At 47.1% G+C, this 27,701-nt stretch overlaps 5 protein-coding genes across 9 annotated transcripts in view; 3 read left to right on the top strand and 2 right to left on the bottom strand.

Moving 5' to 3' along the window:
• Nucleotides 1-5,196: 5,196 nt before the first annotated feature.
• On the bottom strand, nt 5,197-8,928 carry hscb (HscB mitochondrial iron-sulfur cluster cochaperone). 3 transcript variants are annotated; one of them, XM_037482802.2, is made up of 6 exons: nt 8,446-8,928; nt 8,222-8,318; nt 6,969-7,058; nt 6,675-6,819; nt 5,728-5,818; nt 5,197-5,623 (listed from the first exon to the last, which is right to left on the bottom strand). In XM_037482802.2, exons 1-6 carry the CDS (start codon nt 8,784-8,786, stop codon nt 5,539-5,541), a joined length of 849 nt encoding a protein of 282 aa, XP_037338699.2. In that variant the 5' UTR covers nt 8,787-8,928; the 3' UTR covers nt 5,197-5,538. The 3 variants fall into 3 exon arrangements, with proteins under 3 accessions (XP_037338699.2, XP_037338700.2, XP_037338701.2); XM_037482803.2 differs by having other exon boundaries at nt 5,728-5,775; XM_037482804.2 differs by lacking the exon at nt 6,969-7,058.
• A 23-nt stretch (nt 8,929-8,951) lies between these two features.
• Nucleotides 8,952-14,892, top strand: lrrc8ab (leucine rich repeat containing 8 VRAC subunit Ab). 3 transcript variants are annotated; one of them, XM_037482801.2, is made up of 4 exons: nt 8,952-9,114; nt 9,771-9,866; nt 11,452-13,576; nt 13,691-14,892. In XM_037482801.2, the coding sequence occupies exons 3-4, from the start codon at nt 11,459-11,461 to the stop codon at nt 13,964-13,966; spliced, it is 2,394 nt and encodes a 797-aa protein (XP_037338698.1). In that variant the 5' UTR covers nt 8,952-9,114; nt 9,771-9,866; nt 11,452-11,458; the 3' UTR covers nt 13,967-14,892. The 3 variants fall into 3 exon arrangements, with proteins under 3 accessions (XP_037338698.1, XP_037338697.1, XP_037338696.1); XM_037482800.2 differs by having other exon boundaries at nt 8,954-9,114; nt 9,674-9,866; XM_037482799.2 differs by having other exon boundaries at nt 8,954-9,114; nt 9,352-9,866.
• A 3,907-nt stretch (nt 14,893-18,799) lies between these two features.
• On the top strand, nt 18,800-21,066 carry ppil3 (peptidylprolyl isomerase (cyclophilin)-like 3). The gene is made up of 6 exons (XM_037482779.2): nt 18,800-18,927; nt 19,207-19,281; nt 19,811-19,904; nt 20,003-20,070; nt 20,178-20,296; nt 20,447-21,066. The coding sequence occupies exons 1-6, from the start codon at nt 18,817-18,819 to the stop codon at nt 20,571-20,573; spliced, it is 594 nt and encodes a 197-aa protein (XP_037338676.1). The 5' UTR covers nt 18,800-18,816; the 3' UTR covers nt 20,574-21,066.
• Nucleotides 21,067-21,199: 133 nt separating this feature from the next.
• Nucleotides 21,200-23,665, top strand: zgc:101858 (uncharacterized protein LOC449555 homolog). The gene is made up of 8 exons (XM_037482778.2): nt 21,200-21,331; nt 21,435-21,605; nt 22,021-22,199; nt 22,299-22,392; nt 22,485-22,554; nt 22,631-22,667; nt 22,782-22,845; nt 22,958-23,665. Exons 1-8 carry the CDS (start codon nt 21,308-21,310, stop codon nt 23,114-23,116), a joined length of 798 nt encoding a protein of 265 aa, XP_037338675.1. The 5' UTR covers nt 21,200-21,307; the 3' UTR covers nt 23,117-23,665.
• A 133-nt stretch (nt 23,666-23,798) lies between these two features.
• The window catches only part of col27a1b (collagen, type XXVII, alpha 1b), a 45,610-nt gene continuing 41,707 nt past the window's right edge, over nt 23,799-27,701 (bottom strand). Inside the window, exons 54-61 of the mRNA XM_037482777.2 lie at nt 27,349-27,366; nt 27,172-27,207; nt 26,746-26,772; nt 25,778-25,843; nt 25,499-25,658; nt 25,293-25,402; nt 24,747-24,965; nt 23,799-24,648 (exon numbers count right to left, since the gene is read on the bottom strand). Coding sequence (XP_037338674.2) covers nt 24,502-24,648; nt 24,747-24,965; nt 25,293-25,402; nt 25,499-25,658; nt 25,778-25,843; nt 26,746-26,772; nt 27,172-27,207; nt 27,349-27,366 — 783 coding nt within the window. The 3' untranslated portion in view covers nt 23,799-24,501. The remainder of the gene's footprint in view (nt 24,649-24,746; nt 24,966-25,292; nt 25,403-25,498; nt 25,659-25,777; nt 25,844-26,745; nt 26,773-27,171; nt 27,208-27,348; nt 27,367-27,701) is intronic.

Below are 27,701 nucleotides of genomic sequence, written 5' to 3'. Positions count from 1 at the left end.
GCGGAGACAGCGAGAGATGAGGAAAGATCCATCGGATTAAAATAATAACGCATATCATCCTTCAAATTAAGAATCCAGTGTTTCCCACTAACAGATTCACTCGTGTTGAAGAAGACAGTCATTTATTTTTCCATTTAGGTTATTGGTGGAGACTTGACCCAAAACCCAAGAAAGCGGGACCCGCCTGTCGAGATGACAAAGAATAAGATATCCTGAGACATCCTTTACGGGAAGACCCTCGAGAGGCCTTCAAGTAATCATCGATTTTGTCCAAATAACCTCAATTTTTTTTTTTTGGGAGAATTGGTGGCGACCCGCTAAAAAAGCTCCTTTTCCTCTTCCTGCTGGAGGTTCAACCAGGTAACCTGCTGTCGTCTCGTCCCGCCGTAAACCTTCCCGGACGCACGCCGGGGTGAACTTTGTGAGATTGAAGCTGATCTCGAAGGCCGGCTGAAACGTCGCCGACGGGGGCGCCTCGCTGGTTCGGACGTGTGGGGCCCCCGTTTTCGGGGGCGCCGACCCAAAATCGCAGGATACGAGCGTCATCAATCCGCCCTCTCCTGGCAGAGAGACCCGGGGCGCCGACTCATTCTCTCATGCAAACCGAGGAGGCTGCATCCCATCGCCCGGGTTACAGTAGCAGTCGCCGTGGCTTTGCTGTGCCGAGCAGGACAACATATTCCTGTTTTTTTTGGGGGGGTTTTCCTAAGTGGCGCTGAGTGTAGCCCGAGGGGTCAGCGCGCACGGGGCACGTTCTCAAAAGGCCTCAATTTGAGCTGGAGACAGGATTGAGTCATGTGGTCCCTTGTCCTGTCAAAACGCAATAAGGAAAGCGTTTGCTTCCCCGTGACCGAAGCTCCGAGCCAATAGAGGCGGCCCGTGCAATAATGCAGCCATGTTTTCATAATAGAGGAGAGTAACCTGGATATTAGCGCAGGGTCAGATGTGACCTCCCTGGATGAGCGGCGCTTTGTAATAAAATTCAATATAATATGCCAGTTAGAGAAATCTTAATAAGCGGCAGAAAAAACATCATCACTTTTATTTTATTTTTGTGATCTTTGCCCGTTAGCCTAAACAGGCCTTTAAGTCTTGATACCAATCCAGTGGAGAGAAGCAAGATCAATCAAATCCCTTTTTTTTTTCTTTCTCCCTCTCTTTTGTGTTAAGTTGCAGCAGGGGCTGGCGTTGTCATAGAAACAGCCGCAGTAGGAAAAAAAAAAAAAAGGTTAGCTTGTTGTTGAACTTAGGTAGGATGCACCGAGTAACGAGAGTCATCATTATGTGAGATATCGCCGGCACAAACGGAGAGGCGACTGCTTCTTTTGTTTGGCAGACAAAAAGCGAGGGCTTTCACGAATGAACGTGCAACAGTGACTGTTGCAGGGTTCTCATCCCTCTCTGCGTGAGGATGCAGGAGAATACCACGAGGCTCCCGGACAAGTTTTGGTGGTAATATACTACCCGAGGTGCTGGGATTTGGCTGAATTTCCTGCAGGGTAATACATCTCAATGATGGACTCAGAATTGGATGCAATCATCTCGTCTGGTCTTTCCTTCAGAAAAAAACGAATCCCGTCCGGGCCCCCCCCCGCGGTGAAGCTCAGGAAACGGCGTGACGCCTCTTGGCTTTAAGACTCGGCGTTAGCGTTCACGCCAAACCTCTGAGACGTCGGTGCCGTTCGGGAACGCGCTCCCATTCCGATTTTCACAAAGATCTCGGGACGGGCGAGAAATCCGTCATTTTCCGTTATTGGCCCCCCCGCGTTCATCGAGGTGGGGGAGGACGTGACAGATCAGACAACGAGGACCACGCCTGGCGTTGATAGACTGTTTGTTTGATTCCCGCCAATCGGATAGTGGCCGCGCAGAAGGCGGGTTTAGCGCCGCTTCCGAGCGTTAGCGTGGCGATCCAAAGGGTCACGGAGGCCGCGTGCAGGCGGGGCTACCACGCTACTACGTGCGCGTGTGTGTGGGGGTTTCTCTATCCCCTATATCGTCCTTTCCTGTGGCTTCTTCATTCAGGAGGATGATTGAAGCAGATGAAGGAGAGCCACGATGTCACCGTGGAGTTCTGTGGTTCAACGCTGTGCATGTTATTCAGATGTGTGAAAAACAAGGCCAGATCCGTTTTCTTGAACAGCGGGGGGTGTGAGATGGGCAGCGGCGGGGAGGGAGGGGGGGGGGGGGGGTGATATCCGTCGCACGGAGGAGGAGGCGAGGTGAGGTGAGGAGGAGCGTGGTCCCACCAGAGGCGAGCGGTTACAGCAGTGAACTGAACTGAGAGTGAATGACTGATTCGGTTTCCACGCGCAGGCACCCTGTTTATGACCACCTGGTCGCCCCCCCCCCCCCGCCCCCCCATTCAAAGGCTTTCTAAACTCAAGAACCACAAAGGAGCCTTTTGAAGCGATCTCTGCTGGTGTTTCAAGGGGACCGCCAACTTCCTGCAAAGACGAAGAGGATAATGTGCTTTTTTTGAAGGGCTGTATAGAAAATATCGAATATCAGGACCTTGTCCAGCACTTGAGTAAAACATTTCTTTAAACGCTTTGTCATCCTTAACAGTTTCAGTTGCGACAATCACCAGAAAAAAAAAAAACAGCTGGACGTAGGGTTTGATTTGCTGGTGTCATTTTCTGCAGGAATCCGGCTGTTCTGAGCTATAAAAAAAAAAGAGATAAAACTGGCAACGTCCCGTTAATGCTAGAATATAACTGCATCATGATGTGGGCTCCCAGTAACAACTGCCACACCAAAGAAAATGTTGTTCAGGAAAATCCTTTTGACGTGACGATAACTTGACAGCCGTCCATTCTGGCCTTCTGGCCTCATAGTGCTTCGCGGAGCGGAAATTACACTCAATTAGGATAAAACACAGTCCGGAGTGCGTGAGATATTTAGTCCCTGAGAGCACCTTCCACCACTTTAGCAGAACGTTTGCCCGAGGCCGTGAGATGACGGGACGCACGCTCAAAAAGCCTCAGAGTCGTCGTTTCACGCCTCTCACTGGCCAACGGTCGCATTCATCGCTGAAGGCCTTCTCTGAAGGTGGTTTTTTTTGTGCTTTCGTCAGTCAAGCGGGGCCAAACCCCGGAGGGGATTTTTGCCATTAGAATTCCGTCGGGGAGGAAGCGAAAAATCGCGTTTCAGCGGCGAGGCCAACGTTCGAGTCTCAACGTGATTAGGGGCGTGATTGGCGAGAACGCGTTAATCTTATTATGACGACGCACGTTTTAGTCCACGCGGAGATGATTAATGCTGCAACGGGGACACGCGCCGTTACTCACGTTGTCGGCGGCTTACTTGGACGCCGCCTTAATCCATGCAGGTGAAGTTGTGGTGACTTTTCTAAGTTTGCGGCCCTCGGGCCTGGAATCCTTTTTTTTTTTTTTCCCACAGGCGCGACACATCCATGAAATGAGACTCAATTTGGAAAACAAAGGTCTGTGACTTCATGGAACCCGAAAAAAGCACGAATTTTTGGTATTAGTGCACGCAGACAGCCTCCTCATTACTTCCACTGTGATAAAAGGAACCGTTTTTTGGGCAAGACGACAATTTGCTCTGTCGCCCGAAGGATTATACAAAACTCTCAAATAATCCTGAGCTACAAGAGGGTTAGCTTAGCTTAGCTTTGAGTTGTAACTGGAAACGAGGTGACGCCCCCCCGGCTTGGGTCAAGGTGATAAAAGACTAGTAATGGCGATCAGATACGAAGGCAATGACGTGGACAGGATTATTCACAGAGCTGCTGTTGGTGGAGGAACGGAGAGCCTGTAAAACACACCTCTTTTCGATGCTTTTATTTTGTAAATAAAATAGGATCACATGGTCTCCCGTCGTCCACTGACAGCAGCGAGCAATGAGATACAAACCGAAGATACCGGTGAGCTAATCTTTATGCTAAGCTCAGACGACCGGGCCGCTGTTTCACATTCATTGGACAGATGTAAGAGGCGCGTTTTTTTTTTTTTTTTCTCATCTTACTCTGAATAAAACATTTAACATCTAATTTCCCAAAATGTCAAGTTAGTGCCATCATAGGAATGACGTGAACTGGGTCATGTAGGCCTTTGGAGAATGTTTGAATCAAGCCAGTGCACCGTGACCAGAGCGCGGTGATCACATGTGCTCAGTTCATTTACCACCCAATTCAATTTCACAGCCCAGCTGTGCCACCTTCTTTTCCTCTTCCCCCCCCCCCCCCCCCCCCCCCCCCCCCCCTTTGGTCGCTTTTCAACTTCCATTTTAAAAGAGTTGTGGGAGACGGCCGGGGCCTCTCCGTTGGTCGATCAAATTTCCTCATTAATTCAAAAAGGTGGCGCGGGATGCATTGCGGTTACGACATAAATAATAAACGCGCCCGTTCGTCTCCCCCCTCTCCCCCCCCGCCCCCGCGGTGGACAGCGTTTAATTCAATGTCCGTCCGTGTGTATTACGGGAACTGCCTCTCAGGGGTTAACAAAAAAGCAACAGCCTCGGACAAATGACACTGTTGTTCCAGACTTAATAAACAACCAGTCAGGTTGTGTTACAGTGCAATGTACCAGTGGGGTGTGGGCCACAGGAAGGAAAAAAACAAAACACATGCGGGTGTGAAACCGCTAATACATACTAAATGGTTTAGGTTGTCACGCCGACGTGTTTCAAATGACGTTTTTCATATGTTACGTGATCTGACGGTTCCCTTTCTGCCATCAGATTAAGTGACGACCCCACTATTTCCATCGCGATTGCACCGGTATCCGTTTTCTCGGATCAGTATATGTGTCCATGTGAGCTCCTATTTGAAAAAAAGAAAAAAAACAAATTACTGATTATGAATCGACGGTGTTGCGACGCACCTTCCCGTGTGCTGCGAGCAGAGTTGGTTGTGTGCCGGTTACACACATTTTTTTGAGCGAGAACTTTTAACAGGGATCAAAAGATCTTTGGCTCATCAAGTCATCGTCACTCAGCGGGGTCTTTTTCGTGACCAGAGCATCAATGCGAAGCCGGCCGTGAATAATTGAACAGGTGTTGTCTGCACAGAGAGAGGGAGGGAGGGAGGACTTCCTTGTGGTCATGCTTCCGGGGCTGTACGACGTGGCCTGTGCCTCGGTGTGGCGACTGTCAAGGTGTCATGTCTCCACCTACAGGCACCCGCAGGCACCGTTTGTTGTGCTGGACTGATGTGGGCAGGATAATCAGAAACCCTCTGAGCAGCACATTTAATCAGCGCCAATTATAGATCTCAGTCATATTTAATGATACATTAAGTACAAGTGGATATGATTAGGCTCCGGGAAATCAAAAGGAGATAAGCTATGTATCAAATTACACCCTTGTATCTGTGCATTTTTTGTATATTTAAAAAAAGAAAATAAGGGATATTAAGTTCAAAACATTACAATTAGATGTATTATTCAACTTGAACAATAGCTTTACATAATCCAAAAACAAATGTGCAATAATTTGTGTGCCTCTGTACAAACAGTTTTTTAAAAATATTAAATAAAGTGACACTAAATAAAAAGGGACAGAAATCACATGAATTCAGAGAGTTTTTCCTTCACTTTCTCTTCGATGTTTGCGTAGTACTTCATTTGGGCAAGCAGGGCTTTGGCGGCTTGAAGCTCTCCTGGTGGTAGATGAAGAACAATTGAGTAAGAGAAACACCAAGGTAGTTCAATCGCTGACTGGCAAAGGAATGAGTGGCACCGACGCAGCGTCTGACTAGAATACCTGCACGAAGGGCAGCGTCTATCGCCTCTGTCAAGACCGCCAGTTTCCCTGCAAGTGAGGAGGAGATGAGTTCCAGTTCTTTTGGTACATACTGTATATACACACATAAAAAGCACCGGGATCAGATTTGCTCGGTTTGAAGTTACACAAAACACATTAGAAAAATGTAGCGTGTGGACACACAGAATTCTTCTTTCTTGCATAATGGAACAGAAATTGAACGGATTTTTTAGGGAGACATAAATCATGTCATGAATGCATGAATGCATGCATGCATCATTCATTGGACATTTCCCCCCTTGCTGTGCATTGCAACAGTAGCCAATCATATTCCATTTTCTATACTATGGCCCCCCTTTTTTTTTATAGTGGTAATATCCTTCCGAATGGTAGTTTGCATTGTGAGTCCGCCATCGTTGGCCTGGACTCAAATTGCCCGGTTGCCTTAAAGCTGTACACTATAAAATATATATATAGTTTTTAAATCATCGCTACGTCAACTTATTTCATTAAACAAAATATCTGTAATCTGGGAAAATTAGTTGAAAGACAGTATCTGCACGAATGGGCAATTAAACATTTGACAATTTATCAATGGTGCCTTTTGTGTATAATATAGAAATAATTTCCTGTTATTTTTATTGATTTAATTTGCCATTTGATCTGTTTTAGTGATACGCTGACTGACTGAAGCAAAGGGAAAGTAAGAACATAGTCCCATATGCCCTGGCATGCATTCACACTGTAAACAACCAGTTCTTCTAGGAGGGCTGGTTCGTGGTATCAAACCACCCTCGCTGTTACCATGGTGATAACAGATGTCACCAAATGAACCGAAACGGAAATCTTAAGGATTACACTTTCAACCCATAGAATAAAGAATTCTATGTCTCTGTCACCTTTGTGACGATCAGACCGTGGCTCAATAAATCGAGCCGCTTATTCACCCTTTGTGTCCCGGCCGATCTCGTCGGCGTCCTCCGGCGTCAGTGCTCCGTCGAGAGCTTCGTTGATCTCCATCAGCTCCGCCAGGAAAGCCGGGTCTGCCCCCGGGTCGGTGCCCTCTTCGGTGCGCATCCCCTCCAGCTCCAGCTGAAACGCAGGATGGGAGGAGTCCGTCAAAACTACAACTGTACCCATTTTTTTTAAACGTTACTATTTTGGACTGGCAGACGGAGGAAGAAGCCGCCCACGTGCCGCCATTCACGTCAAATCAACTGTCGAGAGATTTCAAAACTCACCATATAAAGACCGCGACTCAAAGGCTTAAGCAGAGTCTGGTACGCTTTGTTCACGAGAGCCGAGTGGCTTTCGGAAAACTCCTGTTCCGTCTGCGAGGGAGAGAGCCGTTACGTTGGATTCAGGGGGGAGGGGGGGGGGGGGTTGTGTTTGCACGACACCTGAGTACAGTCTGCAGCTCTCAGGACTGTCAGCTCGTGTGAAAAGCAACAGTCTCAAGGTGTGGATCGGTTCCTCCAACAACAACATCCGGCTGGCTTGTAGCCTCGTATAAGTAATGAGTTTTCTAAACACGACGAAGACCTCTGGGGGGGGGGGGCTAGAGGATGTCTAATTAAGGATAAATGGCGCTGATGAATAAAACCGAGCCTGAACAGTGTCGGACAGGTTGTTTGTGGAGAAACCGTTGTTTAGGTTACCTTGCCTCTCTCGCTCGATGCGAGTCAAGATTTCATATCGTACAACAAATGCATAATGCACAAAATAAATTACCTGTGACGCAACACACCTCCTCCTCATCATCCTCCTCCCCTGGGTGACTAAATAATGCTTAGTCACCCAAACTAACTCAATTTATTTTTTTAATGATGCACGAGGGGGGTAAAGAGTCAGCGGTTTACTACGTTATAAATAAACTATAAAGGTCATCAACTTTAAACTGCTCGGATGCATCTTATTTTCCTCCCGTGAAAGATATTTAGAGCCGCACTAATCAACCTGCTTGTTTCAGTCGTTACGTCCTCCATGTCTTTAAACTCCCCCTCCTATAATTTAACACGTGGCCTTCTGTTTGATTATCTGCAGTATCACAACCCCCCCCCCGACACTGAAGTAACCACAATGTCATCACTGTGACACGGTCTTGCTAATTTCATCCCACTTGACAAGTTGATGTTGTTAAACAACTCTTTTCAAAAGGGATCGGAACTGGTTTCTTAGGTGGAAATCTGTGGAAAAACCCGTTCAGCCTGCTAATGAATTACACAAACATACAAGATAGAAAAACACTGTGAGCACAATCAGCTGCAAACTGCTGGCTCAGCAAAAGGAGGCAAAAAATATGTTCACAATTTTGAATTTAGCTACTCAAGAATGTCATTTGGTGATTAATCAATAACAATGAAGTTATGAATTCTCCCACAAATTAATCTGTCGTTTTTCTCCTCCACATGAACAACGTCCCGTTGTTACACCTGGACTAACAGATATAAGGGTACTGATCTATATTCCGGGTCCCCCCACATCTCCTGCCTACCACAGGCTTCTGGCTGAAGTTGTCTGGGTGCAGAGCCCGCTGCAGCTGCAGGTATCTCTTCTGCAGCTTCTGTGTGTCCACCGAGAATGTGAAGTCACTGAAAACAGGCAAACGCAAACACAGGGGTGTGACGTCACGTGGTGGCTCACAGACTGACCGGATGGGTAAAATAGTTACACACGGGTGGCAGGCGGAAAACCCCCAAAGCACAGAGTGATCCTCACCAATCCATCATTTTAAAGTAGGATGCACCTTCTTCCGGCGGCTGGATGACGTTGCACGACGTGCAGAAGAAGGCAGGAGTCGTGTCGAGGCGCTGTTTGCAGTTCCAGCAGCGCAGTTGGACTTGACCCGTGCAGTAGCCCCTTTGGGAACTGCCCACGGTGTTAGTGGAGTCAATACGCGTCCTCTCCCTCCCCCGTGCTTCGAGGCCCACGCTGCTGTGCACGCAGCGGGTCGACCGTGTAACAGTCGTACAAGCGGCCTGTCGCTTCGCCGCGAGCCGGCTGTTTGGCAGCAAAGCCCGCCGCGAGCACAGCGTGCGCAAAGTCCGCAACGAAAACATTTCTTTTAAAAAAAAAAAAATATATATATACACCACTCGCGGGGGTGTAAATGCTGTCAGCGACGACTCAAAAGCTCGGCGAGTCCTTGCTGTCAAAAAACCTGAAACGAGAGGAAGTGCGTTGTGCGTCCGCGTAGCCGCGGTCCACGCGCCACACTGCCACCCGTCGTCATGGCGGCGTAGCGGGGGAACGTGTCTGAGTGCGGGGAGGCTAGCAAACGACAGCAGCAGCAGCAGCAGCTAGCAACAGCAGCCGCCACCAACGCAACAACTTTGGAGATATTTCTAATAATGCAGCGTTGGATTTGATCGCGCCGCAGCAAACGTAGTAAGTTCAACATTCAGGAGGTCTTCACTGCGCGCCGCAAACGCATCGCTGACATTTTAATCGCAACGTATGCGAAGAGGATGTAAACTTCCGATAAAAGAGGCAATTGTCAGTACGTTGTCAGGTTAGCTCGTGGGCTAACGGCAGGCTAGCTTAGTTTGCTAACGTGTTATTTCAGCAAAAAAAGTGATATTTCCTATTAGGTCGTTGTCATTTACCACGTGTATTCTTTTAAAGGCACCCATTAACGTCGCTTGGTGGCACTGGAAGGAATAAAACACTCCGCTTTAACTTTCCGCTAAGAAGTGCTTGCTCAGCTAACGGACCTAGCCGGCTGACAAAGGCATTCCATGCTAACGCAACCAGCTGGGACTGGTCCACGGTGCCTCCATCCAACCCAGCCGGCGAGTTTCCCAACGTTGCGTGAATCTTGACGACACGAACAAAGCCACAGACCTTTTTTTTATTGTCAAAGAGTGTTGTTAAAAAAAAATAACTTTAAATCGTTTTAATCAACGTCATACGCACGCGAGCTTTTAACGGGTTTTGTTTGTTGCAGAAGATGCCCCTCCTCCCAAGTGTGTCCGCTGGAACCCCATTAACTTCTCCCCCTGTCCTATTCATGTCTTCTGTCCAATCCTGTGGCGACGACCAAGGCAATGGTCGATGAGGGGCTTTGGTTACACGCACAGTGGCTCGTCCACCAGGGTCTTCACCGCGCACTGGAACCCAGATAACACCTGCAAACCCCGGTGAGTATTTCATTTCCTCCGCGTGCCATGTTGTGCTGCCACATCACCTGCCCTTGCCAGGCTCCAGTCCCATTGAATAGTTGCATATGCAGAGGTCCCTCTGATCTGGGGCCAGTGTAAATATGCCTATTTGGTTCAAAGATCAGACTGGGCGTCTGCAGTCCTTGTTTCCTGACAAAGGGGACGAGCCCCAGTGAATGCCAAGTCCTGACTCATGTTGTGTGTTTGTAGGTGGTGGTGGTGTTTTTTTGTGGGTGGGGGGGGGGGGGGAAGGTGACGGTAGTGTATTCCAGAGAGAGACACTGGTTGGAGACGGCAGTTTGGACAAGGTAAACAGGATCTCGTCCTGAAGGCCGAGAGGGAGGTGCTTCTCAAGGCTCCCGCAGACAATACGCTGGGTATTATTAACGGAAACGGCTAAGAATAGAGAGCAGGGGAGCGAGGTGGCTCCTCTGGCGGTCATGTTGTTTGGGTTAAACGAGCCAGAACGGAATAGCATCTTTTCAGAAGAGTGGCTTCTCTGGAGCTCGCATGGGTGTGTCACACTCGCACTCACTGGCCTGAGGGTTGATTTCCAGTGCTTTATCTTGCTCTGGCGTGCAGCAGCAGAGGAGCCGCCCGGGATCGCTCTCCGCTGGCTATGTGTGGCCTTGTTTTGCTCAACGTTTCGGATTTGTAAGTAGAACTGTTTTTTTGCGCAGTTTTTTAAGTGGTACTTACCTGTACCAGATGTAATATGCAACAAATCCTCTGTCACCGTATTTGCATTTTCTCAAACACTGACTCTATAATTTGTTGACAGATGAAGCGATCAAACAGAACAGAAATATAATTATAAACATCCATAAACGCACGCGTCAGAAAAAAAATAATGGGTTTCTATGCTTCCCTGATTACTAGGGAACCTCCCAATGAAAATAAGGAAATCTGAAACACTATGTTGTGTTTATTTAGTTATATATGTAGTCTAATCCCTTCCATGTGTACGCATGCATGGTCAATAAAGGGGATTGTGGCTTGTGATTCTGGTACAGTTTTTTTTGTGCTGCCATTGTGATATTTGTTCTACCTTTTGTTCACGGACACAAACCATTTATCAATTCTGAATGGGATTGAATGAAAATGCGTTCTTTCTTGTTTTGATACATTTGGCCCGTAAAATTTGAAATGCTGTGTCCAGTTGGAACCCTTTTTCAAAACAAGATTAATCACGTCTGTGCAACAACAGTTGAATCAATAACACGATAGATCACACCGAAAAGTCAATCAGGCGGTTCTTTGTAACAGCAAGCGTGAGTCTTTTGTTTTACTCTTATCAGCAATTATCTGCTAAAATCTTCCTGTAAATGACCTTTTTTTGTGAGCAGTGTGTACTATTGATATTTGGGGCTAGGTGTTTTGTTGTGGATTGGATGAAGGCTGTTCAGGGATCAGTGGCAGAGGCAAGGTCAGTTATTTGCGCTTTTCTGAGAAAGCCATATTTGTTATTTACAGTTTAGCAAGTCCGTATGGCTTAGTACATCACTCTGCTCCATTACCAATACGTCCTCATGTGATATCGTTTTCTTTCCCCCCCCCCTCACAGATAAACCATGATTCCCATCACTGAGCTGCGGTACTTTGTGGACACGCAGCCGGCGTACCGGATCCTGAAACCATGGTGGGATGTGTTCACCGACTACATCTCCATCGTCATGCTCATGATCTCCGTGTTTGGCGGCACGCTGCAGGTCACCCAGGACAAGATGATCTGCCTGCCGTGCAAATGGGTGGTCAACAACACCTGCAAGAAGAACGTCAATTCCACCCTCATCAATTCGGCCTCGTTGTATATGGAGCCCAAAGGGATCCAGTACAATCTGGACCGCCACCAGTACAACTATGTGGATGCTGTGTGCTATGAGAATAGGTTGCACTGGTTCGCCAAGTATTTCCCCTACCTAGTGTTACTTCACACCCTCATTTTCCTCGCTTGCAGCAACTTTTGGTTCAAGTTCCCGCGGACTAGCTCCAAGCTAGAGCACTTTGTATCCATCCTGCTGAAATGCTTCGACTCCCCGTGGACGACGAGGGCGCTGTCGGAGACGGTGGTCGAAGAGAGCGACCCGAAGCCCATGAAAATGAACGGCTCGATGGACCACAAGGCGTCCGTCGTCAGCGAGGACGTCGAGGCCAGCGTCCCCATGCTCCAGAGGACAAAGACGCGCTTCGAGCAGGGCATCGTGGACCGGACGGAAACGGGCGTCCTGGACAAGAAGGAGGGCGAGCAGGCGAAGGCCCTGTTTGAAAAAGTCAAAAAGTTCCGGATCCACGTCGAAGAAGGGGACATCGTGTACAGGCTGTACATCCGTCAGACTATTATCAAGGTCATGAAATTCATTTTTATCATCTGCTACACAGGGTATTACGTGCATGACATCAAATTCAGTGTTGACTGCTCGGTGGACATCGAGAGCCTGACGGGTTACAGCGTGTACCGCTGTGCTCACCCGCTCGCCACCCTTTTTAAGATCCTGGCCTGCTTCTACATTAGCTTAGTGGTGGTGTACGGCCTGATCTGCATGTACACGCTGTGCTGGATGCTGCGGCGCTCGCTGAAGAAGTACTCCTTCGAGTCGATCCGGGAGGAGAGCAGCTACAGCGACATACCCGACGTGAAGAACGACTTTGCCTTCATGATGCACATGATCGACCAGTACGACCCGCTGTACTCCAAGCGCTTCGCCGTGTTCCTCTCGGAGGTGAGCGAGAACAAGCTGAGGCAGCTCAACCTCAACAACGAGTGGACGCTGGACAAGCTGCGGCAGAGGATTACCAAGAACTCTCAGGAGAAGCTGGAGCTGCACCTCTTCATGCTGAGCGGCATCCCCGACACAGTGTTCGACCTGATGGAGCTGGAGGTCCTGAAGCTGGAGCTCATCCCCGACATCACCATCCCGCCGATCATCGCGCAGCTGGTCAACCTGCGGGAGATGTGGCTCTACCACACGCCGGCCAAAATCGAAGCTCCCGCGCTGGCTTTCCTGCGCGAGAACCTCAAGTCGCTGCACATCAAGTTCACCGACATCAAAGAGATTCCCTTGTGGATCTACAGTCTGAAGAACCTGAGCGAGCTCCATCTGACGGGCAACCTGAGCGCCGAGAACAACCGCTACATCGTCATCGACGGCCTCCGGGAGCTCAAGAGGCTCAAAGTTCTTCGCCTGAAGAGCAACCTCACCAAGCTACCTCAGGTGGTGACCGACGTGGGCATGCACCTCCAGAAGCTCTCGGTCAATAACGAGGGCACCAAGCTGATGGTGCTCAACAGCCTGAAGAAGATGGTGAACCTGACGGAGCTGGAGCTCATTCGCTGTGATCTCGAGCGCATCCCGCACTCGATCTTCAGCCTGCACAACCTGCAGGAGATCGACCTGAAGGACAACAACCTGAAGACCATCGAGGAGATCATCAGCTTCCAGCACCTTCATCGGCTGGTCTGCCTTAAGCTCTGGTACAACCAGATCGCCTACATCCCCATCCAGATCGGCACGCTGACCAACCTGGAGAAGCTGTACCTGAACCGAAACAAGATCGAGAAGATCCCCGGCCAGTTGTTCTATTGCCGCAAGTTGCGCTTCCTGGATCTGAGCCATAACAACCTGACCCACATCCCCACAGACATCGGCTGCCTCCAGAACCTGCAGTACCTGGCAGTCACGGCCAACAGGGTGAGTACGGCTTATTGGTTTTAACGTTGCACCAGTCAAATGTCCACGTGTCGACTCGTGAGGCCGCTGTGCTTCTCCCCCCGTGGTGTAACGCTGCTTCCCCCCTGCATGCAGATTGAGGGCCTCCCCAACGAGCTGTTCCAGTGCAAGAAGCTCCGCACGCTGAACCTGGGCAACAACTGCCTGCAGTCGCTGCCGTCGCGCTTCGGAGAGCTGACCGGGCTGACGCAGCTGGAGCTGCGGGGGAACCGGCTGGAGTGTCTCCCCGTGGAGCTGGGCGAGTGCCGGCAGCTGAAGAGGACCGGCCTGGTGGTGGAGGAGGACCTCTTCAACACCCTGCCCTCGGAGGTCAAGGAACAGTTTTGGAAAACGGACAAAGAGCAGGCGTGAAGGGGTGTAGCGCGCCGCCAGTGGGAACAGATACTGACCAACCGGGTGGGGGGTGGGGGGGGGGCTCCACTTTCTCCCCCCCCGTTGAAGCGGGCGGCAGTGCCGCCGCTGTGTACCGCCGGTAAGGTTTTGGGTATCAAGAGCCGGCGCCAGTTTGGGCGGGACCAAATTGCCGAAAAGCTTAATTCTTCACTATGTAGTCGATTGTCTTTTTTTTTTCTCCTCGGGCCTTTACAGCCACACCCAGTGATGATGCTTTTTAGCAGTGATGTAGCCGGGCTGTTGCATAACGTGCATGGTAGTTCCGCATAAACAATGACAGATTAGCACTTGTAGTCCATATAATTAGCGTACGTTCTGGTGGACATAGTTCCACGGGCCCTCGAATGCCATTCAGTGTAATTGGAATGGATCTGAAAAGTATACATTTGTGCCATGAAAACGGAAACCGGGGATAAGAACCCAGATGAGTCATGTCAAGGAATTTGAGATCCCCGTGTTGAGAGGATGTTCCACAACGTGAGAGGAGACCCGCGCAGACTAAAGGTCGGAGGGGCTTCCACCGCGTGCCCCCCCCCCCCCCCTCCAGATGCCCAGCGCTTACCGCCGGCATCCTGTCGAGTGGGAGCGCTGTGAAAACCTTACTCCCGTGGGGGGGGGGAACGACTGATAGAATGGTATCGGGTGGGAGTAAACACAGGATTGTTGTTTGTTTGTCTGAAACAAACCTGTAAACACTACGTCTTGTTTGTTATCCACTTTTGTTTGTGGTCTTTAATGGGAACGCTACTTAAATAGTTGGGTTGGGGTCCTCGGGATGAGGTCCAGATGAAAATGTAATCATCATATAATTCATATGAAAACGTTTTTGTTTGTTTTTTAGGGGGGAAAAAACGACGCAATAACACAACTTTATCGTTGTTACGTTCCACTTAATGTACGGACAAATTGTGACTCGGATAAATTCTCATTGGCAAGAGAGATTACGGGGCTTTTAAGTGTGATTTCTGTTTCTTTTGTTGTCAAATCTGCGGGGTGGAAAAGAATAGTTTTCTTTCTAGTTGACCGTGGTTGCGTTCAGATAAATGTCTTCAAGCTGCGCTGGACGAACCACGTCCAGATGATGATAAGAGCAACGACAAATCCACGTGTTTCACACGGGTCCAATAAGGGCCGATAAAAGATACGGATGGGGACCTCTTTGGAGAGAAGAAATAGACATCTTTTGTTTTTTTGTCACAAAATCCAAATTACAAGTCGTGTATTATACGGGTGAAACTCATAAAATTAGAATATCGTGCAAAAGCTCATTACTTTCAGTAATTCAACTTAAAAGGTTAAACTAATATATTATATAGACTCATTACAAAGTGAGATATTTCAAGCCTTTATTTGATATAATTTTGATGATTATGGCTATATAAGATATATATATATACACTCACCGGCCACTTTATTAGGTACCCCATGCTAGTAACGGGTTGGACCCCCTTTTGCCTTCAGAACTGCCTCAATTCTTCGTGGCATAGATTCAACAAGGTGCTGGAAGCATTCCTCAGGGAGTTTGGTCCATATTGACATGATGGCATCACACAGTTGCCGCAGATTTGTCGGCTGCACATCCATGATGCGAATCTCCCGTTCCACCACATCCCAAAGATGCTCTATTGGATTGAGATCTGGTGATTGTGGAGGCCATTTGAGTACAGCGAACTCATTGTCATGTTCAAGAAACCAGTCTGAGATGATTCCAGCTTTATGACATGGCGCTTTATCCTGCTGAAAGTAGCCATCAGAAGTTGGGTACATTGTGGTCATAAAGGGATGGACATGGTCAGCAACAATACTCAGGTAGGCTGTGGCGTTGCAACGATGCTCAATTGGTACCAAGGGGCCCAAAGAGTGCCAAGAAAATATTCCCCACACCATGACACCACCACCACCAGCCTGAACCGTTGATACAAGGCAGGATGGATCCATGCTTTCATGTTGTAGACGCCAAATTCTGACCATCCGAATGTCGCAGCAGAAATCGAGACTCATCAGACCAGGCAACGTTTTTCCAATCTTCTATTGTCCAATTTTGATGAGCTTGTGCAAATTGTAGCCTCAGTTTCCTGTTCTTAGCTGAAAGGAGTGGCACCCGGTGTGGTCTTCTGCTGCTGTAGCCCATCTGCCTCAAAGTTGGACGTACTGTGCGTTCAGAGATGCTCTTATGCCCACCTTGGTTGTAACGGGTGGTTATTTGAGTCACTGTTGCCCTTCTATCAGCTCGAACCAGTCTGGCCATTCTCCTCTGACCTCTGGCATCAACAAGGCATTTCCGCCCACAGAACTGCCGCTCACTGGATGTTTTTTCTTTTTCGGACCATTCTCTGTAAACCCTAGAGATGGTTGTGCGTGAAAATCCCAGTAGATTAGCAGTTTCTGAAATACTCAGACCAGCCCTTCTGGCACCAACAATCATGCCACGTTCAAAGTCACTCAAATCACCTTTCTTCCCCATACTGATGCTCGGTTTGAACTGCAGGAGATTGTCTTGACAATGTCTACATGCCTAAATGCACTGAGTTGCCGCCATGTGATTGGCTGCTTAGAAATTAAGTGTTAACGAGCAGTTGGACAGGTGTACCTAATAAAGTGGCCGGTGAGTGTATATTAGTTTCACCTTTTAAGTTGAATTACTGAAAGTAATGAGCTTTTGCACAATATTCTAATTTTTCGAGTTTCACCTGTAATTATGGTTGACTAATTGGACTTCCAACCTCATCGCATCCACGAAACAGAAAATGTCTGCTCAGAACTCTTGCTTCAGTGTCGTATGTTATTGAATTATCTTGTTGTTCCTTTATTTCCTGTCGTCAACGGGCCTCCGTACACTTCCAGGTTCGGCCCTCTAATGGTCATTTATTCCTCTGGTTTAAATGTTTTATTTTGTGGAGAGATGTGCTGTTACGTTTTGCCTGAGAGTAACTTTTCTGCACTTGGGTTTTTTGGCCAAAGTAAGCAGCGCCACGCTACAAATACTTCATAAGAATACGCAGCACAACACCCAACAGTGTGTTTACCCAGAGAACAAAGTCATCAGTTTATGTTTTAATAGACCTAACTGCACACTGACTTCCAGTAGCAACAGACAGTGACTGGGTTGAAAAGCGTAGGAGTAGTTTAAGCTATTTACATTTATTTTTGGTAACATGTTAAAACTATGCTATATTGTGCAATATTGCCTTCATATCGACTCTTAACGGTTATTTTTGATGAGTTTATCAACCGTACTCGGGCATTATTTTTGTTTCTTTTTACTAAGTCGATGATGAGAGTTTGGAATCGGGGAAATGTTTTTGTCCCACAAGTTACATTTAGGTAAATGCAAATAATATAATTTCTTGATTACATCAAATGTAAATGATTCGGCATGAGGAGGTTTGACTGAAGGACCACCAACCAAGAGATTAAATTAGATCTCAGGTATTCAATAACTATTAGTTTATTTTTTATTTTCCCTCTACACCTGGAAAGACAAATTATTTCCTTTTTTAAGTTGCAATTGGGGCATTTTAAATGACCTCCAGACCACCTCAGCAATGCGCCTCAGATTGAGACAATCAACTGTTCGAAATAAGACTGACAGCAGAGACCTTTTGTGAGAAGGGTCTCATCGAGATCTGCAAGTAAAATAGTATTACGGATTTGATATTAAGCTTGTCGTTCATCTTTTTGTAATCATGACTTTTTCATTTTGACACTTGGTATTATTACTATATAGCTAAATTACTCAGGAAACCAGCTAGTACTCACTCCTTGTTTGAGTTGATTGCCTGTTTTTTTTTTTTTTTTTTTTACTACACCTGTTTATTTTTATTAATTTAAACAATTGTTTTATACAGTTACAGTTTTATATGCATTTCTACACGTTATTTTCCAGTTTGGTGTATTTAATATTGACTGCTGGTTTAAAAAACGAAAGGCTGTTTTGTGTTTTTAAAGAAGCCACTCGATCTAACGTTGATTCTGCCTTTTCCTCACTGACCATGTGCAAATTGAGCTGAATTGTTTCGGGATCATTGTCTTCATCAGGATTCGCACGGATGAAGTGCGTGAGAGGGTGAGAGTGTATCCTGTGTGTCGGGTGGCATGATGAGACTTTCTCATGCTGTGATCTCCATCTTTGTCCTTTCCCTTTTAAATCATGTTTGGGTACAAAATCCTTTATTACAATGTTTCCCCAAATCTCATCCAATTGTAAATGATGTTAACAAAAATTGGCTAAATGCTTTTTTGGTTTGCCAAATTTGTCATTAATAAGGAAATCATCAGTTTGTCAGTGTTAAAAGGAATTATGTGAGAGTAAGTATGCAGTTTTAATGTGTGTTTCATTTGTTCCCGCACACCATCCACTAAAGGCAAAATAAACTTGGTTCACCTATACCTTGTTGAGTAATTTTGAGCATGACTTGGTTCTCACAGGGTTATGTCTTTAACAAGGTCCCTGTATCAAGAGGGAATTTCTTCTCGTATGTTGGATGTAACCCGTAAAAGATCTGGTAGTAGTCATAATACTTCAAGAAAGGCATAAAAAACATGGTGAACCATTTACAGAATGGGAAACTTGGGGTTCAACTATGGCCCCAGGATTTCTATCCAGGGGCCACATTTCTTAACAGCATGTGTTGATCCAATTCTCGGTTTTCATTTGACACCCTGAGATGGTTTACTCAAAATATTAAGGGACATTATTTAGTTGCTGTGAACCTCTGTGTAGTCATGGTGGGTTCTGGTTGTTTACATTAAGCTTCAACACCTCTGTGCAGAAGTAAATTTATGTCATTTTCATTTCAACGTGCGTTATGGTTTTTAGAATATTATACGTTTTCATCCGGAACCATTGGTCGGGGGCCTTGCGCGTGCACGGACATGTTTTTCCGATACACTGGTTCAAAGACGCAACGTTTGAAATGGTAAATTTGGTTGTGGACAATAACTGCGCGTAACTTGTGAAATTAAAAAAGCAGAAGCAGTTAAGAAGCGTTACGCTGTTACGGCGTGTTTGTGCGTATCTGATTATTAGATGAAAGGCGAAGAACTTTCTTTTTCTTGAGGAGAACGTGCTTATTTGCAGTCCGGGGCTAACATGCTAAGCTAACTAGCAAACAGTACAGTAACTCAATGAATGTCGTTTGCCTCCCAAAAGTGAACGTTTTTGGTTTATGCGTGTGTTTGTGTTCTTGGTGTTGCAGGCTGTGACCCTTCAGACAGATTTAGGAGACATTAAGATCGAATTGTTTTGTGAGCGGACACCGAAAACATGTGAGGTAAGTTACGTGAACTAACGTGGCTACAGTTAGAAAGAACATTTAGTTAATCTACCGGAGCTGTGTTGCATTATTATCAAATGTACCGCCCCTGAATGGTGGAAGAAGGAAAGATGTTTAATGCCAACGTGTGTAAATAATGTTACAATTAAAATGCATGTCGTACATTCAATCATTAGGATCAAAAGGTACAATATATGTTAACATTTCTCAATTTATATATTGGCTAATATTGGAGATCGGTATTATTACTATATGTACTGCAGTAAAGTCTAATCCCAATAGTTTACTTGCATATATTTTGTCATCTGACTTTTCAAAGTAGCAAATAACTAAAGCAAAATAAACGCATGCATTTGTATACTATTTTCATTTTTTACCACGATGCAATGGATTTCCTTCTGTTGCACTGACGTACCCCGCTTTAAAGTGCTTGTTTAGCAGAAACTGCATTATAGAAACCACCAAGAGCTAGGATAACTGCTTAAATGTGTTACACGTCCTAACTGTAACATTTCCCCATTTGCAGAACTTTCTTGCCTTGTGTGCCAGCGGCTTCTACACCGGCTGTGTCTTCCACCGCAATATTAAAGGTTTCATGGTTCAGACCGGAGATCCTACAGGTACGGCCCTGTTGCTGCATCTGCTGTATACCTACACTAAGATGGCAACATTCACATCCTCACCTCTTGTTTGTTTTTATTTTGCTCGAACCAATAAGGCACAGGCAAAGGAGGAACGAGCATATGGGGTCGCAAATATGAAGACGAGTTCAGTGAGCACCTAAAAGTGAGTATCTACTAGTTCTGGCTTGTTTGCCGCTATCAGCAAGAGGTGTTGCTTTCTATTTAATCAGGGTTCACCCCTATTGTAACTTTAGCTTTCTTTTATTTCAGCATAATGTCAGAGGAGTGGTCTCGATGGCAAACAATGGCCCCAACACGAATGGCTCCCAGTTCTTCTTCACGTATGCCAAACAGCCGCATCTGGACATGAAGTACACAGTGTTTGGAAAGTACGGAACCTTTAGACCGATACATTTGCTGCTGAGTGAAATGGAAATAATGATGGAATGTGCTGTAGCTCTACTGGAAGTTACACAACGTTTAAAAGTATATTTTATTGAAGCAGCTGCCGTGTCTCTCTCTCTTTCTTCCACGCACAGAATCATCGACGGCCTGGAAACACTGGATGAACTGGAGAAACTTCCTGTCAATGAGAAGACGTTCCGACCACTGACAGAAACCCGAATAAAGGACGTGACGATTCATGCCAATCCTTTTGCTGGATAGACAGTTTTCTCTTTCAAGTGTGCAAAGAGGCCGTTAAGACAAACTTGGACTCGAGAATATTTCCAACAAACCTGTTGATGCAAAAAAAATAAAAAATACCATGCTTTAGTTACAAAAGATGACCTGTCAGAGGCTAGAAACTAGAACATCAACGATGAACTCAATGAAATTATGTGATGCTGAGCAAAATCCCCCCGAAAAGAGTACCACCACAATAAATATGACTCATGTGTTTACAACAAAAGAACAACAGTGGTGAATAAGATGATTCTTTCATTGCTGTCCATGGAGTAGTGCAAGACTTTTCCCAGCTTGGTGTCCTTATTGTTTTATGAAATGGTCTGCAATTTAAGGTCACCTTTTTCTATTTGTCGTACATTCAGAGTTTAGTCAAAAGGGGAAATGGCCGACAGCTATGCAGACTGATCTTTTTTCTTTTCGTTTTTTTTCAAGAAGTCGAATAAATGTTTTGTACTAAATAAAACGCTTGTAAAGAATGTTTTTATATTGTTACACATTCCCACTACAAATTAATATTCATTTTAAACTTAAGTTATTTAAGATTTTCCTACTTAATAACTTTTTCCCATGACATATTTCATGTTCATGCTAAAGTCCAGTTCGTAGGTCCCTAAAAAGGCGGTGCCGTCAAACAACTACGTCATCATTAGTGGACGAACCGCGTTGAGCCAACCTCAGCATTTTCTTACAAACTAGTTCAAAAGCCCACACAAATGGCCTCAGCCGATGCGTATAAAGTAAGTCTGCGTCGTTTCGCGCTTTGCTTTTACCAACTCATTCACAGTCCCGTCTTTTCACCGTAAAGTGACGTAATAACGGCGCGTACGTATTTTTCTCCAGGTGTCTTCCCTGCGGGGGAAAGTCACCCTGATAACGGGGGCCAGCTCGGGCATCGGCGCGGGAGCGAGCCTCCTCTTCGCCAAACTCGGGGCCCTGTTGGCCCTCAACGGCCGCGACGTGGACAACCTGAAGAAGATCGCCAAGCAGTGCACCGACTGCGGAGCAGCCGAGGTAACGTGACGTGACGTCACATCGCGCGGCCCGCTGACGCTAACGTGGTGTGACTTGACCCAGTGTGGCGTTTTCTTTCTAAAAAAGTGCAGTAATTACGTAGAGCCCCACTGCACTCGTGTAGGAACACTGTTAAACGTGTTTTTACAGTTCCACGCTTTCTCATTCAACTCAATGGTAAAATGTGTCTTCTCAAACTTTTTGACTGATATGAAATTGACATAAGATGAATCGGGTGTTAATAACAACCCTTTCTGACACCCATTTAAAAACAATCACACTCTATCTTCCTTTAAAAAAAAAAAAAGAATGGCTCTTTGTAGTGTGAATAGGATTTTTTTTGCACACCTTTTGTAAAAGGAACCACTTCAAACTGTGACCGCGCAAAGCATGTTGTTTGACACGTGTCCATCAGCCGCTGCTCGTGACCGGAGACCTCACGGACGAGGAGACGGTGCGGAGGACGGTGGAGCGAACCGTCGCTCACTTCGGCCGCCTGGACGTCCTCATCAACAGCGCCGGCATCCTGGCGATGGGCAGCATAGAGACCAGCGACCTGGCTCAGTACGACAAGGTCATGGACGTCAACGTCAGGTGGGATTCGGCACAGCTGACGTCACAACGCCAATTGGTTAATGTGATGTTTCATGCTACAGCACTAGATTAAAACTTTTACATCGGGTTTTTTTTTAGAGCCGTATACCACCTGACTCAGCTCTGTGTGCCCCACCTGATCAAGACCAAAGGCTCCATTGTCAACGTGTCCAGTGTGAACGGGCAGAGATCGGTGGGTATTACAGGCGTCACGTCTTTGCTGTGGCGCTTTGGAGGATCACCACACACTGTTTCTTCCCCCCCCCCCCCCCCCCCCCCCTGTAGTTCCCCGGCGTGCTGGCCTACTGCATGTCCAAGTCCGCCATCGACCAGTTCACGCGCTGCACGGCGCTTGGTGAGCGAGGCATTTTACACCCTTTTCATACCGCGTGTTACTCGAAGCACTGCAGTAAAATTTTTTTTTTTTTAAGAGCTGGCACCAAAGCAAGTCCGAGTGAACTCTGTCTGGTAAGAGTATGAAGGACGAGCTCATGTATTTGCTCTTTGGATCTCTGCATCAAAAAGCATTTGCTTTTTAGTTGTTTCTGTCTAAAAAAAAAAAAAAACACCCCATTTTTTCAGCCCCGGTGTGATCATCACCGAGGTCCACAAGAGAGCAGGACTGGACGAGGACCAGTACGCCCAGGTAACGCCTCCACACTGGACACGCCTCTCTTCCTCGCCGTAGCTTGTGATGAGAGAAAACCCCCCCCCCCGCATGCCTTCTCTCTCTCCCCCCCCCCCCCCCCCCCGTCCAGTTCCTGGCAAAGTGCAAGCAGACCCACGCCCTGGGCCGCCCGGGGGAGGTGGAGGAAGTGGCCAGCAGCATCGCCTTCCTGGCGTCCGACGCCGCCAGCTTCATCACCGGGGTCAACCTCCCCGTCGACGGCGGACGCCACGCCATGTGCCCGAGATGAGAAGATAAAAATCACGTGTGTGTGTGTGAGAAGAGCTCTTTCCACCTCTTTCCTTTATTTAATTACCGCTAAAACTGAGAGCGAAGCCCGAGAGAGAATAAAAGAAGGGAAGTACTTCAAGGACGCCAATTTGTCCTCCATGTTTACGAAGGGGAAGCCGTCAGGAAGCTTGAACCACATATAAACCGCAGGCAGTGTAAACGAGTCTTATTTTCTCACTTTGCCATCGACCCTTTTATTTGATGAAAAGAAAAAAAATTAAAGCCGCTTATCAACAAAAGTTTCCGATTTTTTTTATTTTTATTCAATCACCTGTTGAGTCACTGCTTCGTTTCGCGCAGCATAAAATGTCCACACAGATTAAAGGGCGAGAGCTGCGGCCCCCGACCGCTTCATGCGTGGTAATGAAATCCTCTGAGTTTATGGATTGGCGGCAGGACCAGTCGCAACTGCTGCACCTCTGAGTGACGAAAGCATAAATAATCCAGAGGGTGATACTGGAAAATACAGTTGATTGTCAGACAGATTAATAAAAATAAAAAAATGAAATCCTTACTGCTCTAAATGACCTTTTCTGACACGGATGTCCGGTTTTAGAAGTAGAATCCTGTGTGGGGAAAACCAAAAAGGTGGCATAATTATAGACATTTCCACTTTGAAAACTTAATTTCTAGTGTCGGACAGAAAAAAGAATACCGTGAAAATATAATTTAATGAATTTGGCCGACGTCTTATAATTTCAAATCTTCCCTTTTTTTGTTTTCCTCACGAAGCACAGACCCGGCTCGGCGAGAGTCTGTCACACGACATGATGGTTGCATCACGAGGTGTCGCCCCTCGGTGTCGCCCCCTGATTGACGCGAGATGAGAGGTGCAGTGCGAGGTAGCATCTTTTTAGCGCCGCGCGGCAGTGGACAGAAGCTCAGAGAGACTGACCTGGGGTCAGTGTGTCTGGGGCTCACTGCATACCTGAATGAGTGATGTTCTGTTGGAAATAAAAAATAACTATTGCACTTCTTATTACAACGTACAGTTCATATACACGTATAAATAATACATAAACCTAGTAACTGTCCCATTTATGTACAGATCGCTTTTCTGCCAAATCGGGTCGGCGCCCGTGAAGAAAATATGATACAACGTAGGGCGAGACGTTCGGGTTAAAGGGTTTTAAAACGCACAAAACCAGTCTCTGAAAAAAAAAAAAATGAAAGAAAAGGAGCTTATTATTTTCCATAGGTTGATTTAGTGCTAGAAGTCTTATCTCTGGGCCTTCTTTCTTTCTCCGGTGCCCCCTCCTCTTTCTGCAGTCCAAGCATATTTCGCGGCCTGTTGCCGTGGAAACCATTTGCCTCCCCTGTCCGCCTCCCCCCCCCCCGGGGGGCCTATAAGAAGCACACGGGTCCGACCTCGAGGTGGAAGCGCGCGCCGCGCTCTCTGACCGCTAGGTTGTACACGTCCACGATGGGGAGTAAGTTCGGGTCCTGGGTCTGGAAGACGAAGTGGGTCTGGTGCCAGTGGCCATCTTTGATCTGAAAAGTGAAAAGGGGCGAGTCAGGCCACGGGGGGTTGGGGGGGGGGGGGACGCCGCAAGCAAGCCACACGTTGGGACCGAAGCGTCGGCGCTCACCCAGCAGTCGTCCCGGGGGACGAGCGGCTCCAGGAGGTCGCCGGCCCGGATGGTCTCCCCGGTCCAGGCCCTGAAGCTCACGGCCCCGGGGGACGGCTGCAGCGAGGGCCCCGCCGCCCACACGGGCGCGTTGAGGCAGTGCACCGTGATGCGCTGCACGGCCTCCGTGCTCAGCAGGTGGAGGAAGTTCATCTGGATGCGGCCCGCGGCCATCTCCAGCTGCGACGCAACAATGGGTGGTTCTGATAAGCGGGCTCGTTTGAAACATTGATTGTGAGGATGATAATAGGAAATGAAAAAAGTACTAGTGAACAGCTGTGGTAGTCTGTGTTTGTGATTTTGCTGTTTTTATGGCTGTTAAAATACATCAAGCATTAAGTGTCACTTTGAAAACTTAAGACCGATTGCAAGAATGATTCATTAAATAGTTTTTTTAAAGCGCTCAAGTCGGTAGTGTAGCTCAACACAAGTGTCACGAAACCCCTGAAATGATCTCGTGTTTTGTGCTAAGTGTCTCGCAGCAAACAGAAGGGAAGTAATCCCCACCTTGGACACCGTGATGGGCTTCAGACACGTCTGTCCCCCCCCGGTGAAGTTGCACATCACCTCAATCGTGTCAGCAGCGCAGCCGAGGTTGGGATCGATCCAGTAGGTTCCTGTCGGGGGGGGGGGGGGCAGGCAGGCATCATGTGACGAGAACCCCTCGTGCACAGAGCGTTTAAAAAAAAAAAGGTACTATTATTTCTCCTCACCGTCGCGCATCCTCTGCTCACAGCTGTGCAGGTCTCGGCAGATGCGGGCGGGGTTGTCACGGTTACCCAGCGGGTTCTTCAGGCTGTGGATCAGGGTGCTGAGATGCTGCAGCGTCTTGAGGATCTCCGTGCCTTGGTCCAACATGGGCAGGTCCATGCTCTGATGGGCACACGGTTAAGTTGTAATTTTCCTTTTTTTTGCTTTCAGCCAGCTATTAGATGGGGGTAAAAAAGGAGCCCGCCGGGAGCCCAGATGTGAGCAGATGCTCGGGAACTGACCTCGGGCCTCGGCGCGGCGCGGGAATCGATGAACACTTGAAAGGCGGCGCCCAGAGCCTCGTTTCTCTGCAGGAGGAGAGCAAAGCGATGAGGTGACAACGTAAATGGGACTTTTCATGGCCTTCCATATATTTCACGTGACATGTGAAATCTACACTTTGCGGTGACTTTTATGACACACTATAACTATAACTGGTATTTTTGTAACCTGCTGCAACATGACCTTTTTATGACTTTCTATGACATGCCGTGATATTCTATAATACGATTTTAATGGCACACTACACTAAGACTTTGGGGGAATTTGTAGTATTAAATATTCTTGAAATGTTATTTGTTTTTTTTATGAACCCTCGTATAGTAGTTTCATGGCGTTTAAGAGACAGATGAATCTTTGCTGACTGCCTGCTACTCGATGAGCAAAGGAGCAGATGGGGAAAGCCGTGATTCACCGCGGGTCCACTAACCAGCCCCCCCCCCCCCCCCCCCCCCCTCCTCCCCCAGCGGCCCATCTGATCTTCTAATGGCGGACTCCATTGAAGGCACCCAACATGCGACAGGAACAGCTGGTGATTTTTGTTAATGAATTCATTTGACTTCTAACTGGTAAACCAGACGCAGAAGAAATTAAATTAAATGAAGGGGGGGGGGCGAGGAAAATAATACATATTCTCTTGGTGGACAGGACACTTCCAGGTGTTGCCTGTCCCCGAGTACCCGACACTCTCAGGGCGAGAAATGATTAAGTGCCGATAACCTTTGACCCTGACGGGAACCTGTGAAGCGGAGAGCAGACTGAGGACATCGGAGCTCAATTCAGGCGAAAAAAGGTGCGGGAGGGAAGAGACAGCGTGTCTCATCATCAGCTTTTAAATGAAATGCATACTTATGTCATTCAATTCCATACAGCTTTTGTTTTACTTTTTACTTCATAGTTGAGCCTTTCATCACTAGAGAAATATACTTACAAGTAAGAGTGAGGAACTGGGAAGACCCTGAGAAAAAAAAGAGAAAAGCTTGTATTTCACCCTGTTAGCACGATGCTAGAAACAGCCATTCAGTTTATTGTACAGTTTGCATTGCAGGAACTTCTATAAATCATGTATCCTCCTCTTTTGTCGGGTGGATTCTGGTCCAACACGCATGTATGCACAAACACAGGCAGAAATGAGGCGTGAATGGACAGGAAGTAAAGCATGTCGGATGCAGATAAGAGTCGCCGCTGGCTGCTGTCAGTTCGGATCACATCAAATCACACGTTTTTGGATGCAATCTTGGGATCTAAAAGAAACTCATTGACCGTGGAAGCCATTTTAAAACAAGCTGTTAAGATCCGTTAAGATACTCAAGTGTAGATTGAATGAGTTTTGAACAAAAAGAATCCAAAAACTTACTGGTGGTCCCGGTGGTCCACGAGGGCCACGAAATCCCTGAAAGATTGCAACACGAAATGAACCTTTAAATTATTTAGAACTCGGCTTTCGTAGAAGTTGATCAAGTGGCGGATCGATTTGGGTTCGAGCACTGAGCCGACCATCGGCTCTACGGGGGGGGGGGGGATAATCACTCACCATTGGTCCTGGAAGCCCCTGTAAGAAACAAAAAAAACAAAAATAAAATCCATATTCACAAGCGGACGATCCCACGGTATTAGAAAATGAGTTTGAGAGCAGACCAGATGTTATTGTACCACCTGCAGCGTTGAATCCTAATTTCATTTCACTCATCTGTGAATGTTGCCGTTTAAAAAAAAAAAAAAAAAAATATTTATTGAGCTTGTGAAACGAGCCTTTGTGCGAGTCCTCAACAAAGCTCCTTCCAAAAAAAAGGACACTCGAGACGAGCGCGACTGTCACGGTTTGGCCTCGCTTCCTGTTTTAGTTTGAAGTTTCATGTCTCTTGTGGTCCTGGGTTAACTTCACTT

The sequence above is a fragment of the Pungitius pungitius genome, chromosome 5 (genome assembly GCF_949316345.1).
Source record: "Pungitius pungitius chromosome 5, fPunPun2.1, whole genome shotgun sequence".
In the NCBI taxonomy this organism is placed as follows: Eukaryota; Metazoa; Chordata; class Actinopteri; order Perciformes; family Gasterosteidae; genus Pungitius; species Pungitius pungitius.
The sequence above is the reverse complement of the archived record's forward strand: the minus strand, read 5'-3'. Positions and strand labels throughout refer to the sequence as shown.

What these genes read in the sequence shown, in the direction of transcription:
- hscb (XM_037482802.2), bottom strand. Translation starts at nt 8,786, where the DNA reads ATGTTTTCGTTGCGGACTTTGCGCACGCTGTGCTCGCGGCGGGCTTTG. An exon ending in TACTTTAAAATGATGGATTG is followed by an intron (nt 8,319 to 8,445) that starts GTGAGGATCACT and finishes GCCTGTTTTCAG; the next exon opens with TGACTTCACATTCTCGGTGG. An exon ending in GATCGGCCGGGACACAAAGG is followed by an intron (nt 5,819 to 6,674) that starts GTGAATAAGCGG and finishes GTGTATATACAG; the next exon opens with TATGTACCAAAAGAACTGGA.
- lrrc8ab (XM_037482801.2), top strand. Translation starts at nt 11,459, where the DNA reads ATGATTCCCATCACTGAGCTGCGGTACTTTGTGGACACGCAGCCGGCG. An exon ending in TGGCAGTCACGGCCAACAGG is followed by an intron (nt 13,577 to 13,690) that starts GTGAGTACGGCT and finishes CCCTGCATGCAG; the next exon opens with ATTGAGGGCCTCCCCAACGA.
- ppil3 (XM_037482779.2), top strand. Translation starts at nt 18,817, where the DNA reads ATGGTTTTTAGAATATTATACGTTTTCATCCGGAACCATTGGTCGGGG. An exon ending in GGACACCGAAAACATGTGAG is followed by an intron (nt 19,282 to 19,810) that starts GTAAGTTACGTG and finishes CCCCATTTGCAG; the next exon opens with AACTTTCTTGCCTTGTGTGC. An exon ending in AAGTACACAGTGTTTGGAAA is followed by an intron (nt 20,297 to 20,446) that starts GTACGGAACCTT and finishes TTCCACGCACAG; the next exon opens with AATCATCGACGGCCTGGAAA.
- zgc:101858 (XM_037482778.2), top strand. Translation starts at nt 21,308, where the DNA reads ATGGCCTCAGCCGATGCGTATAAA. An exon ending in GTGTGAACGGGCAGAGATCG is followed by an intron (nt 22,393 to 22,484) that starts GTGGGTATTACA and finishes CCCCCCCTGTAG; the next exon opens with TTCCCCGGCGTGCTGGCCTA. An exon ending in CACGCGCTGCACGGCGCTTG is followed by an intron (nt 22,555 to 22,630) that starts GTGAGCGAGGCA and finishes TTTTTTTTTAAG; the next exon opens with AGCTGGCACCAAAGCAAGTC.